At 39.9% G+C, this 13,053-nt stretch overlaps 1 protein-coding gene across 8 annotated transcripts in view; it reads left to right on the top strand.

Annotated features, from left to right (window-relative positions):
- The first annotated feature begins 97 nt into the window (after positions 1-97).
- rg (A kinase anchor protein rugose) overlaps positions 98-13,053 on the top strand; it is a 1,244,182-nt gene continuing 1,231,226 nt past the window's right edge. For all 8 annotated transcript variants that reach the window (XM_071597013.1, XM_071597010.1, XM_071597012.1 and 5 more), the window contains exon 1: positions 98-359. In XM_071597013.1, coding sequence (XP_071453114.1) covers positions 201-359 — 159 coding nt within the window. In that variant the 5' untranslated portion in view covers positions 98-200. The remainder of the gene's footprint in view (positions 360-13,053) is intronic.

Genomic DNA, 13,053 nt, shown 5'->3' with positions numbered 1-13,053 from the left:
GTTAAAATAAATCATTATTATCTATTTTATGTACTAAAGTTTCTGCTTTGACTCGTAGTAAGCAACCATTCTAGTTTTCAATATGGCAGACGTACGAGGGTGTGATTTTCATGTATTCTGGTGAAAACAGTGATCAGGTGAACCGTAGCGGAGATAATCATCATTCCTGGTTCCTTACCGTTACTTAAAGCTGATAAACCATGGCTGATTCACTCAACCCCCCAATTAGTGACATTAAAAGACCTGAAGATGTGGTGAGAATGGCAATGAACGACAACTTGAAGTTTGCTGTGCTTATTGGGCTGATAGAAGTTGGACAGGTGTCAAACCGCGAAGTTGTGAACACCGTACTGCATTTGGTAAGTAATTCTGTTTTTATTCGTGGTCATAGAGAAATTTGCGCAGTGACGTTAACCGTGAGAGTTGACGTAACACATGCCCTACGGATTCATGCGCACCTGTCGCGATTTGTTTCTGTGGTATTTTTTGGTTATGATAATTTTTTATAGTTCTTCAAATTCGTTGGAAAGTTTTTTTTACTATTTAGCGATGCATATTAACTTTTACCTCGGGAAAAAAATGTGGACTGTGCTGTTTATCTCGGAATAAAAATATTGTTGTTGGTGGACTGTAGAAGAAGTAGTTGATGTATACTGATGCAAGAATGCCTGTTTTTGGCGACCACTTCGTTAGTTAAAAGAAAAATTGCGCATGATGTCAAATATCTATTCTTTTAATTTGGTTAGTGCTCTATGTCATCATTTTCATGCCATTGAGGTGGGAATTGATCGGCGGCTGCGAGTGTCAGACCACTTCCGGTGTTGACCTAATGCCGGTGGGGATAGCATGGGGGTGTGTCACTCACTATATTGGCAATTGGGATTGTTCAAGTCGGGTGCACAATCCTATTGTCTTGTTGCGGCCAGCTGATACGAGATTAGTGAGGGGTGGGCGGGTCGACGTATTAGGACCTAACTGTTTGCTTATGTCACACTGGTAGGTAGATCGTGATACCTTGAACTCGACTAGTGGAAGCTCTATATAAAATGCTTGTGTCAAAATTTTAACGTAATCGGTCTGCTATGGAATTGATAATTGTATAGCTTTTTAAAAATATCTTCATGAAAAGTGTGCTCTGCTAAAAAATTGAAGTTCTGAATCAATTATTGCGTTAGAAGTTATGAATTTTGTTGACAAAATTGTTTGTACGTCGTCGTAAGGGACTGAAATGATAAAAGTTGCTAATCGCCGTTGGGGATCGAGAGTAATTTTTATTTTTAAACTTTCCCATGCATTAAGTTCCTACCAATTTTTGTTGAATGCATATTTTTTTTGTACAAACTCCTGGCTATATCCACCTTGTCTGATCAGGAAAGTAGCTTTACATTCACGGAAGGCTCGTTCCCCATCTAATCTAAACTCCCCCCCCCCCGTGTATGCCGGAATGTTCTTCAGTTGTCGACCACCTTCATTCCATTCGTTGTGACGCCCTGTTTTTTTACCTACAGACCTTTTGCCAATATGCTTCCCCCGATTTCTCGTGAGTGTTAATTTACTCGTCCGTCTTATTATGTAAACGCTGATGTTTTGACGCACGAGCCACTCAATGGGTAATTACGAGATTATTTGATGAGTTGAAATGTAAGATACGTGTCGATTTCGTGTCGTAAAATATTTGCGAAACCACAACGTTAATGTGTGCGAACTTTCGTGTGTGAATCCCATCTATTGCATGAAAGTTAATTTTTCTCCTAAATCATCGGTGTCCCAAACGTTAGCCACATGTCACGTGTAGCGTCTCTAGGCTGTTACATTTTGGTTCTTGCACAGGTATGTGGCAGGAAAATAAATGTATTTTTGATCTAAAGATCCGTTATCATGTTTAAAATTAGTTTTGCTTAACGTTCTTGGATCCAACGTTTCAAAGGTGAAAGTATATTAACATTTTCTGGCGTGGTTTCGCGACTTGATCGCAACTCGGCCACCTAGTTTTCTTATACGCCCGTAATTTGCGCGATTAGTGTGCAATTCAAACATTCTTCAAGGGTACAGTACTGAGAAGAAATTAATGTCTTCCTGAAATAATGTGGCCATCCTAATATATAATATCAATGAGGCAGGATTTTCGATTCGTATGTATCGAGGTAAAAATATTTTGGTGAGAAAAATGGAGAGTATTGGCTAAGATCGAATTTGTATTGAACACGGCTGTATTCTATCGACAAGTGTATTTATAGATAAGTTTTTATACATTTCCCGGAAAATCATTCTCTTAGAGCGCGTGCGAATTCGTTTGGTGGTAATTTGTTGAAACACGCGATTCGTTGCATTACACAAAGGATACAGGTATTGAATGCTCCTCTAGTTATTCTCCCGTTCGCCAGCTCGTTATTTATGGACTCTGCAGTGTATGTTTGTCGCCAGCTAGGGGCAAATGGTCTTACAACGGAGGCGGCGCCCACTCCTCTCGGTCGAGCCCTCTTGGCGCCGCCCACGGAAAACTTACGTACATGTGTGTGGGTGTGTGTATATGTATGTATATATATATATATATGTATATATATATGTGTGTGTGTATATATATATATATATATATATATATATATATATATATATATTTCTTTTCCTCAGTTCTGTCCTTCTCTTCCTTGAGAAAGCTGGCGTGGACCACCGAAAATTCGAAACCTAGTGAGTCTCTTTTCTGTGTGTTTGTCTTTGTCTACTACTGCTTACCTCATATACATTATTATTTATACCCGTTAGACTTTACATAAGAGTTATATATATATCTATATATAACTAAATACACGCACATGTATGAAATTGACTCCACGGGATAAAAAATACATTCGGATTTCATTGCGCCACCGTGAGTCGAAAAACTGTAGCTGGTTATCATTCTTTCATTCCATCAATTGAAAATAATTGTAGAAAATGCCTCGAAGTATTCACGAAAACATCGTTAACGTTGTTGGTAATTATGTCAATGTATTTCATGAGTATCGTAAGTGCTATCCATTTTCATATAAGTAAACATGCTTTATGCTTCTCCGCTGTCAAATTGCAGCGCGTTACATGTGGCAATATTCTATTTCTTTAAATTGTCATATGCTTGCGTGCGTCAAAAAATATGCATTAGGAAAAGTAGCCACTCTTGGCATTTTATTAAGTAGACAACTGGGTTATTTTTTACTTTTTTCGCGAAAGCTCTTAAGTGCTGAGTGCTTTCGCAATTAGTTCAAATGAAATAACTTACTGTATTAGTGTTATTTATTTGACTATACCAACGTTAGGATATTTCTTGGCATTTCTTTCATCAGGGTACGCGAGTCGGGAAGACTAGGTTGAGTCGAATCAACTGTGCTGGCGACAATTCTGACGCCGTGCCAACTGAGCACTGAAATTATTTTCCCAGAAAGATATGTTTGCGAAAAAAAATAAAATTTGCGCTTATGAAACTCTATCATTCATTTTTTATGCAAATATCTATGTCTAGAAATAGGAAACGTGCCATTGAGTTAAACATAGATGGGATAGAATAAAGGAAGTCCAAAATAGTCGACATTTAGTCGTCCCTCTTACCTTCAGCCTTTCATTGGCATCGCAATTTACAAAAATGGGGGGCGGTGAACTTCTAGGAAACTTGGTTTCATGCTGCGGTTTTATGGACTGGACGTATAATGAAAAACTAGAAGAAAATCCACCAGGAGAAAGGAAAATCATAGCGATTACTTCACCAAAGTTTAAATTGAGCGATGGGATAGAGCAGTGTGGAGTGCTCTTGTTTCAATGAATATTCCAAATGTCCACGTTGTGACACCCGGGGTAGTTGAGTTTAAAGGTGTAAGGCGTTCGATTTCAGTCGTGATTCCTCATTCGCAATCTGTGTCAAGTGTTGGTGATCCGTCGCAGAAATAAGTTGGTAAATTAGTGTTACAGTGAAAAAGCGTGTATTAATAATAATTAGAAAAATGAGGGTGGCAGTGAGTAAGTCTAAATGGAAAATTACTATGTGTTTTGGACATGAGTCGATGCGACCACGTGACAGCGCCCGCCGTGGCTTCTTATCGAATCGGATGAAGGAATAACTCCCAGATGATGAAATGAGAGAGAGGTGAGACAACTCCAAGAATCGACCAAAGCAAGGCAGTGCCTTTCCTCGCTTGACCAACCATCGCCACAAAGCCAAGCTCAAGCCTACAAAAAGCTATCGAAGAAACTTAACGCAACCTCTCAGTCTAATTGCAAACGCGTTGCATCTCGGATCACGAATGTGAAGCCAGAGAAGTTGTACTGACAAGGTTCAGGCTCTCCCACCTTTAGTTCCCTCACGGAACGCCTTTAATATTCCTGGTCCAGTCTCTTGAAACCTTTCATATTCTGTTGCTCCTCTCTCCATTGATGTATTTACACTCCTTGCAATAAACCATTGGGGTGATTACTGACCGTACGTAGATATAAGTTGTGAGGACCATCGACCGACCTAGTATCTGGAACAATAATTCACTTTCCCCGGGGAACTCTCCAAGAATTTATTACCACTTTGAAATAATAAAACAAACATCGTCTCACGTATAGGTCCGCAATTGATCGGCGTATGTGTGCAATATGCGTTCGACAAATGCGGATCTAGTGTGGTTGTTGCTGTACAACGGCACCGCCCGCAGAATTCACCCTTTAAATAATCCCTTGCCCTGCAGGGTGGTGACGACCGACCAGTCGAGGATATTTGGGACAGGCCGTTGTTAGCATATTGATATCCTTGATGTGTCCACCCTGCGAAATATTTTTTATATTCAAATTGTTGACTCTATTGAATTTAATCGAGAAATGAAACGATTGTTTTGTGGAAAGGTGCCTAAGTCTTATCCTCGCTCTTTTTGTATGTTTTTAACCTAGATGTCGTTTGAAAGTAATGTTTTACCATTATTAAAATGTTAGTATTGATGTAAGATGATGAGTAGTTTTTAGTATGATTTTTTATGTTTTGGCTTCTCTGAAAACACCGTACTTATTTTAAAGAGCCAGTTATTGAATAATCCTTTCAATTTCAAAACTTGTTGGGCTATACTATATGCCATCGAGTTTCCTCGTCAGGGGCTGAGCAGTGATAGAAGGTGCTAGTCAATTCGGAGGGAAAATGCGCCCACACAACCAAAAACTGAATAGACTGGCTAAGCCAGCGGTGATGTTGATGCAATGTGTGGTGGAAACGTAACACTAATTTAAGTCTATAGCAAAGCAAATCCGACGGCAGCATGACAGAAGAAGAAGACCGAATTAGTTAGAATAGGAACGTGGAATGTTGAGGACAAGAAAATTGGAGAATGTAAAGCTGGAGGTGGAAAGAGGAAATGCAGATATTTTAGGTCTATGCGAGGTGAGATGGAAGGATAGCGGGGATTACTGGATTGATAAGTATAGAATAATATACAGCGGCGGGGACGAGAGCCAACGAGGGGTTGCCATGATATTGAATTATGAGGTAGGAAGGAACGTAGTAAACATAGACCAAGCACCGGTTAGAATATCACTAGTAGAGATTGAAGCAGAACCGACGAACTTGACCATTGTTCAGGTATACATGCCACCGAGCAACCATAAGGAGGAAGAGGTCGATAGGATATACGATCAATTAGAGGAATAATCGCGTGTGTCTTCAGGGAAACATTTGATAGTGATGGGGGATTGGAATGCGACGGTAGGCGAAGGAAGAATGGTGATGAGGTGGGGGACTACGGTTTAGGCGCAAGGAATGACCGCGGGGAGAAAGCAGTTGAGTTCTGCAGGAGAGAGGGGCTAGTCATCACCTACACTTGGTTTACACACCACAAATGGCGTAGGTATACATGGAAAATGACAGGTGATTCGGAAAGGTATCAGATTATATTATGGTTTGCTGATGACCCAAGATCTGATTTGTCAGTCATCCTAAGGGTTGCAAGCATTGCTTAGTGAATTGGAAATTCAGTGCGATAGATATGGGATGAGAATCAACAAAAATAAACAAAGGTTTTTTTCAAACAAAGGCGATTTTCCGGAAACAGAAAGGCTGGGGTTAAACGATGCAATAGGAGGACAAACACTAGAGCTGGTGGAACAGTTTACGTATCTCGGAAGTGTTATGCACCAAAATGGTCGAAGTAGATGGGACGCAAGGAGAAGAATTGCACCAGGCTAAGAGTATTTCACAATTAGGAGGGAGTTGATGATAGGGACATTGAGTAAGGATGTTATGGAAAGGCTCGTCAAAACTTTGATCTGGAGGGTATTTATGTAAGGCGCGGAAATGTGGTGACTAAAGCAGAAGTATGGACAGGTAGATTGGATGTTTTGGAAACGTGGTTGTGGAGAAGGATGGAGGGAGTTGCTGTTTATAATTATTTTCGGGATTGGGATCAAAATGGACCGTATAATATCTTTTTGCCATATTTTCTCCTAAACTCATGTACATTTTTTCGGTTTATGACAAGGGTTGTACGCGAAGTAATGGTCGTTCGGCCTTAAAAAATAAATGACATTTCCAAACTATTTTATTACAGTCCAAACAACTTAAACGTTTGTTTGCTTTTCTGCGTAGTCCATCCCCGAACGGAGGCACTTATCGTAGTGTGGTGGTGGCTCTTGCATTTCCTCGCCATAGAAGGCCGCCGCCAGTGATCCGATCCATTTCTCCACCGTTGGTTTGAGCTCGTCTCCGCCCATTGAAGTTCCGCGAGGCAAGGAAGTTGTTGAGGTGAAGATACAAAAGTAGTCGCTGACGGCCGAATCCACTCTGTATATGGGCGGTAGATTCAATTCAATTAATCCAATCAGAATTATACCTTATGTGCGTACTGATGAACTTTTGAGATGAGGGCGGTTGCCTCCCGAACACCCAATGCATCAGGAGTAACGAAATAGAATTCAATTCAAAAGGTGTTTATTTATCTAATCATTAGTACATAGTTTTAGCAGGAACAATGATAGCACTAACATTTATAAATTATAACAATACAACTGGCAAGGAAGCCCTGTTATAGGCAATACAACTCTTCGGGGTCTATAGCGGTTGCTGTTGGAGTTTGCGTTCAGCGATTGTTGAAAGAAAAATGTCAAAAATATTCTGGAACTCTTTTTTTTCCGGGGTGGCTTTGGCCTGGCATTTGCACGCGGCCGAGGGGGAACCCGAAAAACCCTCCGCAGACCGCCCGTAAGAACAGGGGAGAAGTATATAAACTGTAAAGTTTGAAAACATAACGTCTCTTTTTAATTATGGATAACACTTCAATTTCACTGGGCGTAAAATGTTACACGGGAATAAATAAATGTTAATAAATGAACTTCCACAAAGTTGAGGCTGAAACTATTGAACCAAATGTTAATAAGTCACACCATACCACTGTATCACTGGATATCACTGTCACTTGGCATCTTAACGAAATAGAAAGTGTAGATTCGATCATATACTTAGGTGTTATCCTCACTCACGACCTCTCGTGGGTGAAACATATACGATGAATGAGTGGAAAAGGTAACACAAAATAGGATTTATTAGGAGAGTATTGGGTAAATGAGATGAAAAGGTATAAGCGAAGTGTTATCTCTTGCTGAAGCTGCTCGTTAGGCCTCATATATGATATGCTGCTAATATAGGGGATATGGAGCATGGGCCTGGATTGATTGGCGATTTGGACCGCGCGTAGCGTAGAGGAGCTGGATTTGTAAAACGTTGTTATGATAAACTGAGTAGCTTATCTATATAAATAAGAGTAGCTAGGCAGGGAATCACTCATGGAGCGAAGGTTAAATTACAGATAAAACCTCTTGCATGGAGTGGAAGGATGTCTCTTTAGTAATGATATTGAAAATGTGTTATTTTCCCCATCGTAATACAGTAGGAGAGATCGTATCAATAAAATAAGAAAGATTAAGTGCAGTAGAGATAGATGCAAAATTTCGTCTTTTCCGTGAACGATAAGGGATCAGAATAGCATAACCAACTGCGCTAGAAGGTGAAGTATTTTCTGTCAAAATTAGTCTGGTGTGTAATCCACCCCCTTGCAGGGTACCATGTATAGTGTATTGGACGAAGGTTCGTTTTTCCGAGTCTCCCGAGGAGTGCTCCAATCGTTGAACTCAGCGTGGGTGTGGTCGTGGAATGTGGCTTTTGCTTTTAGGCCTTCCTTTGGTGTTTGGTGTAATTCCGTAATATTAAGCCGAACACAAATCTTCGCCGATGAGGATACGGATCGGATACGCAAGCTCACGCGTTCTGGCTTTTCTTGGTTCTGCCTGTTACTTAAAGATGACTCAATGAAAATATTTTGCTTTCATTGAATGACACTTATTTTACAAAAACTGTTACGAGACATGTAAAACAATGGCTGCACACCGAAATCTTTTAAAATCCTGTGTCGAATGTAAACGCGGAAACGCGGATCGTATCTTGCCGAGACTTTTTTCGCGCACATTTTTTCGTGCAAAATTGAAAGCACTGTACCATACGATATGAATTTGGGGGCAGCTATTTCCCGAATTTTGATTCGTCGATCACTTAGAACCATATCGTGTCGATCATTTCATAGTAAGTCACTTTGACTGGACGTCCCGAACGATGTTCATAATTCGTGAATGCACGATGACGTTCTAACTCATTTTCCCAATCGTAAAGAGTCGCAAACACAGGAGAAGATGTGCCATGGACTTCATCCAACTCGGCATTGATCTGTTAAGCCTTTTAAATAGAAGTTTTGATTAATCAGCGTATGAAATTCCTTTTTTTCCATTTTTCCATCGACTTCGTCTAACTCTTCTTTTCTCCGTTTAGCCTTTTTATAGAATTTTTCAATAATCACCGTAAGAAATTATTTTTTCCATTTTTCTAAATAATCAAAATTTTGTTTCTCCATTCGTCGATGACAATGGAACCTAGTGATGGAAATAGACTTAAACATCAGTCTAGTGAGTTATTATTATTAAAATTTACATGTGCAGATAGACAGTGTCTGGTGGCACACAAGTATTCACAAAAGACGATAGATAAAATCAGTCAGTAAAACAAAAGTACCCTTAAAGGAAACTTCCAAATTCAAATCTCTTTCACGAAGCAAGATAATCCCCATCTCATTAACATCAATCAATCAGCAAGAAAGAAATACAAAATAGAAAAAAATAAGCTGTAACATATAATTTTACACCATTCATCAATCAAATAATTACATTGATTGCTTGCATCTTTTCTTAAAGTATTCACTCTGTAAGGAAAGGCCTGGAATAGTTTTGCAGGTAAGGTGTTCCAATCAACAATAGTTTTATTTAGAAAAGAACATTTTTTAAATTCTTTTTAGGTGCCCGGCATTTTACCTTGAATTTGTGATCATTCCTCCCCATAAAATTTGGATTTCCCACCTCTTTCCTTATTTCTGTCCAAGCTTTCTCTCCCTTCAGAATGCGGAGCATTCCACAAAGTCTGCTTATTTTTCTTCTACTTCGTAAAGGTTTCTTCTACTTCGTAAATCCCAGCGTTTTTAACATTTCAGTCACACTCTCCATCCTCCTATGCTTCCCCAGGACATATCTGGCAGCCTTCCTTAGCACCTTTTCCAGTTTTTTGATATGACCTTCTTCCTGCGGGTCCCATGCGAGCGATGAGTACTCTAAAACTTGTCTTACCAGGGTCTTATTTAGCCTTTTACTTAGTTGCTCTAACGCTCCATTTGAGGGTTCTCATCACCCAATGAAGAGTTTTGAAAGTTTTCTCAACAATGCATTCCACGCTTAGCCCCCACCCTAAATCCTTGGTTAAATATACACCTAAGTATTTACAGCTATCACTTCTAGGAATGACATTTTATGAGAATTTATAGTCCCTATTTTTTCCATTTAGCCTGTTACAAAAAGTGATTGTTTGCATTTGCTAACATTAATGTCCATCCCATTACTTGTCACCCAATCCGCCATTTTATAAACGTTATGATGCTCAGTAAAAGAAAACCTTTTCCAATACTATGAACTACGATACTACTTGGCTTTTCTAAGGAATTATTGATTGACACACGTTAAATGCCTATTAATTTCCTTCCTCTGCCTATATTTCCAATCTCCCTTCCCTCTTAATGCCGTCCTTGCATCCCCGCTGCCTTCCAGCCTCTCCTGCACGGCTCTTCTCCTGTCGCCTTCGCATTTCTCCCAGCAGACGTCTCTCTTCCACTGCCATCTCACGAGTATCATCGTTTTTCTTTTTTTCCATCTCTTTCACTTGCACCATTCTTCTCCATATCGATGCATCAATGACCTCCAGTATGTATGCACCAATCCTCCTGTCTCAGCTATCAAATTTCCGTACCACAGAAATGAGCAATCGACATTAATGGTCACTCCTGTTTCATTGTAAACGCCTCTAAGTCAATTCATCTCTTAATGTCCCACCACTCTGCTCACCTTCACCCATATCGCTGTACAAATATGTATACTGTTTTACCCGTCCCATTACGTATGTCCCCTTGAAACTTAAATGGTTACGTTAGCCTTCCTGTGTTTTGAGAATCCCATTACTTAGTTTTCTCGTGATTAAGTATTCCACAGATTCTCAATGACGCCAAGTAATGATTTCAACTCCTCGACTCACGCTCGATCAGCTACAAATCGCCTCAAAAATCCACGAAGCGATCAAATCCACCTTGCTTATACTCTACTACGATCCTTTCTGCTTACTACGATGCTTTTCCCTTGTTCGGAATGAGTTTAAATAATGAAGTAAGTCTTCCGACCAAATTCCTCCCTTACAAATGCCACCAATGACCCCATCAAAACTTCCTTCCTCATTTTCCTAAAATATTGAGTATTTCTGCTAGTTACCTATTCTCACAGCCTTCTTCGATTTCATTTCTTTCTATTCCTTTTCGATCTTGCAATCTTGCGTTCCTGGCCCTAAGCTATCTTATTGACTGTGTACTCACCTTTCTATATCCTACTGCTTACATCTTATCTTCATTGTATAGGCCCACTGTATATTATATCCTTATTTTTTGAACTCGTTCTTTAACGTTAATGTTTAGACTCCTGCGCCTTTAATAACACCGAATGCCCTTGCCAAACCCTCGCAGCTCCTCCTCCTTCCGGTATAGCACGCCCATTTCTCCCTGTCTCTGCTGACTCTCCGTGTCTTCAAACTGCTCTTTCCACCATGTTTTTATACTTATGCATGGTACACTTCAAGCCACCGCTTTGGTGAGTGGCAGGGATGATTGGACACCAAGCGTTGGTTAAACTATTTGTGATTTTTCCTCCGTAATTGTGTGTTAATGTGATGCCATTTTCTTCTTCATCTGTCTTCATAATCATTTCCTCTGTAATCGATAGCGTAAAATAGTTTAAGATAAAAAAATGTTTACTTCAATTTACACATCAAGAGCATTAAATTGTGATCCAATATTGTAGAGACTTCCATTTTAGATTCTTGCTTTCACTTCTGGGTTTTAATTTAATTGCATCCATTTGGTATTTATGGAAGCTGTTAAGCAATCCTCCATTCGTGTCCAATTTTTACAGGGCAGGTCAACATTATCCAATACTTTTCATAAAATTATAATTGAAGTGAATGTGGCCATCCTTTGCTAGTAGTTTATCTTTAAGTAGCCTAGGGTCCAAATAGCTTATATTGGGGTTCTAATTATCCGAAATTCTAAATGACATTTCTTCAGGATCTTTTCTGTTCAACTGTCAATCCTGTTTGATAATTTTTGTCAGTATCATCGATTTATTTGTCTACTTCATGATTCGAAATGTTCAAATTGATCAGTTTTTACGTATTGGGAATAGGGACAGTTTTGGCTAGTCTTGAAATTTATCGTTATTTTTATATTATATTCTTACTATATTATTGCAAAGTTCAAAGTAAGAAGGATTTTGAAACCTGGTCAAACATTTAATACTATCTTACCGACATATCTTTGAATTTTGGGGCTGAAAGGTTTGTATGTATACGTGGACTTCTTATATGAATAAATGGAATAACACATTTCACTAAAGTACGAAGTGTGTTAAAATTCTAAGGTCTCCATTTCTTTTTTCGGGACTAGAAAGAGATGGCAGGGTGTGGTTGAGCTTACAATACGTGGGCTTCGTAGCTGCGTAATATCTTCAGGTGACTTACAGGAAAATATCCAAAAGAATCCTATATCCGATATTGCTACAATGCCTCGAAATTCTTCCAAGTACATCCCTTGAGTGTCGGCACACTTTTGCCAGCGGCTTTTCCACGATTCGAAGGCTCCCTGATTAGTGGATTCCGGAAGGTCCTTAAGGATACGCGTGCAAGGCACTTTGGGTTCCATTGTGGCGTCTCTTGATGCATGGTGGATTTAATTTTTATAGGAATAGAAAATAGTTTGCTGGTGCCAAGTGGGGACTGTAAGGGGGTTGGGAAATCGTCGCGATGCCTTTGTGGTAGGTCTTCGCAAGCAGACACTTGACTCTGCTCTTGGTCGTCCATCAGGGCCTACGGGAAGAGTTAAGCGCAGATTTTTCGCATCATCAACATTTCAGTGATAATAATGGTGTTCGCCCTGTCATCTTCTCATCATTGCCAATGTACGATCTGCGATCATTCGCACACTTAACCGACACTGTCTGAATACAGCACTTCACGCACACATCGGGAAAAAAATTGTTACCGATACTTATACAAACCTTGTATACTCAGTTTGGGGGGGGTCGAGCATTGGGGATGTTAGGATGTGTGTTGGGATGTGAGGTTAAGGAGTCGTGCGGTGGAAGATGTGTGGCGAGGGTTATGAAAATGGATATAGTAAGGATATGTGTAGTACCAGGCTCGGTGGGGGGTTGCCTATTAGCGCGGAGAGTTTGAGTCGTCTGCGGGGCACCGTGTTGGGTACGTGGGTATGGAAGAGGGGAGTGGTCGCCAGGGTGGCATATAGTTTGTGTGTTAGGTACTTGGATATCGGGAGATTAAGGTGAGTGGAATGGGAACTGCGTATGCATTCATTTGATAGGCTATGTTTATTTGAAGCTGTAGAAGACACTGTGTTATGTTAAATTATTCCGATCTGT

Source organism: Hetaerina americana, unplaced genomic scaffold, assembly GCF_022747635.1.
Source record: "Hetaerina americana unplaced genomic scaffold, ioHetAmer1.1.p SCAF_8, whole genome shotgun sequence".
Classification (NCBI taxonomy): Eukaryota; Metazoa; Arthropoda; class Insecta; order Odonata; family Calopterygidae; genus Hetaerina; species Hetaerina americana.
The sequence above is the reverse complement of the archived record's forward strand: the minus strand, read 5'-3'. Positions and strand labels throughout refer to the sequence as shown.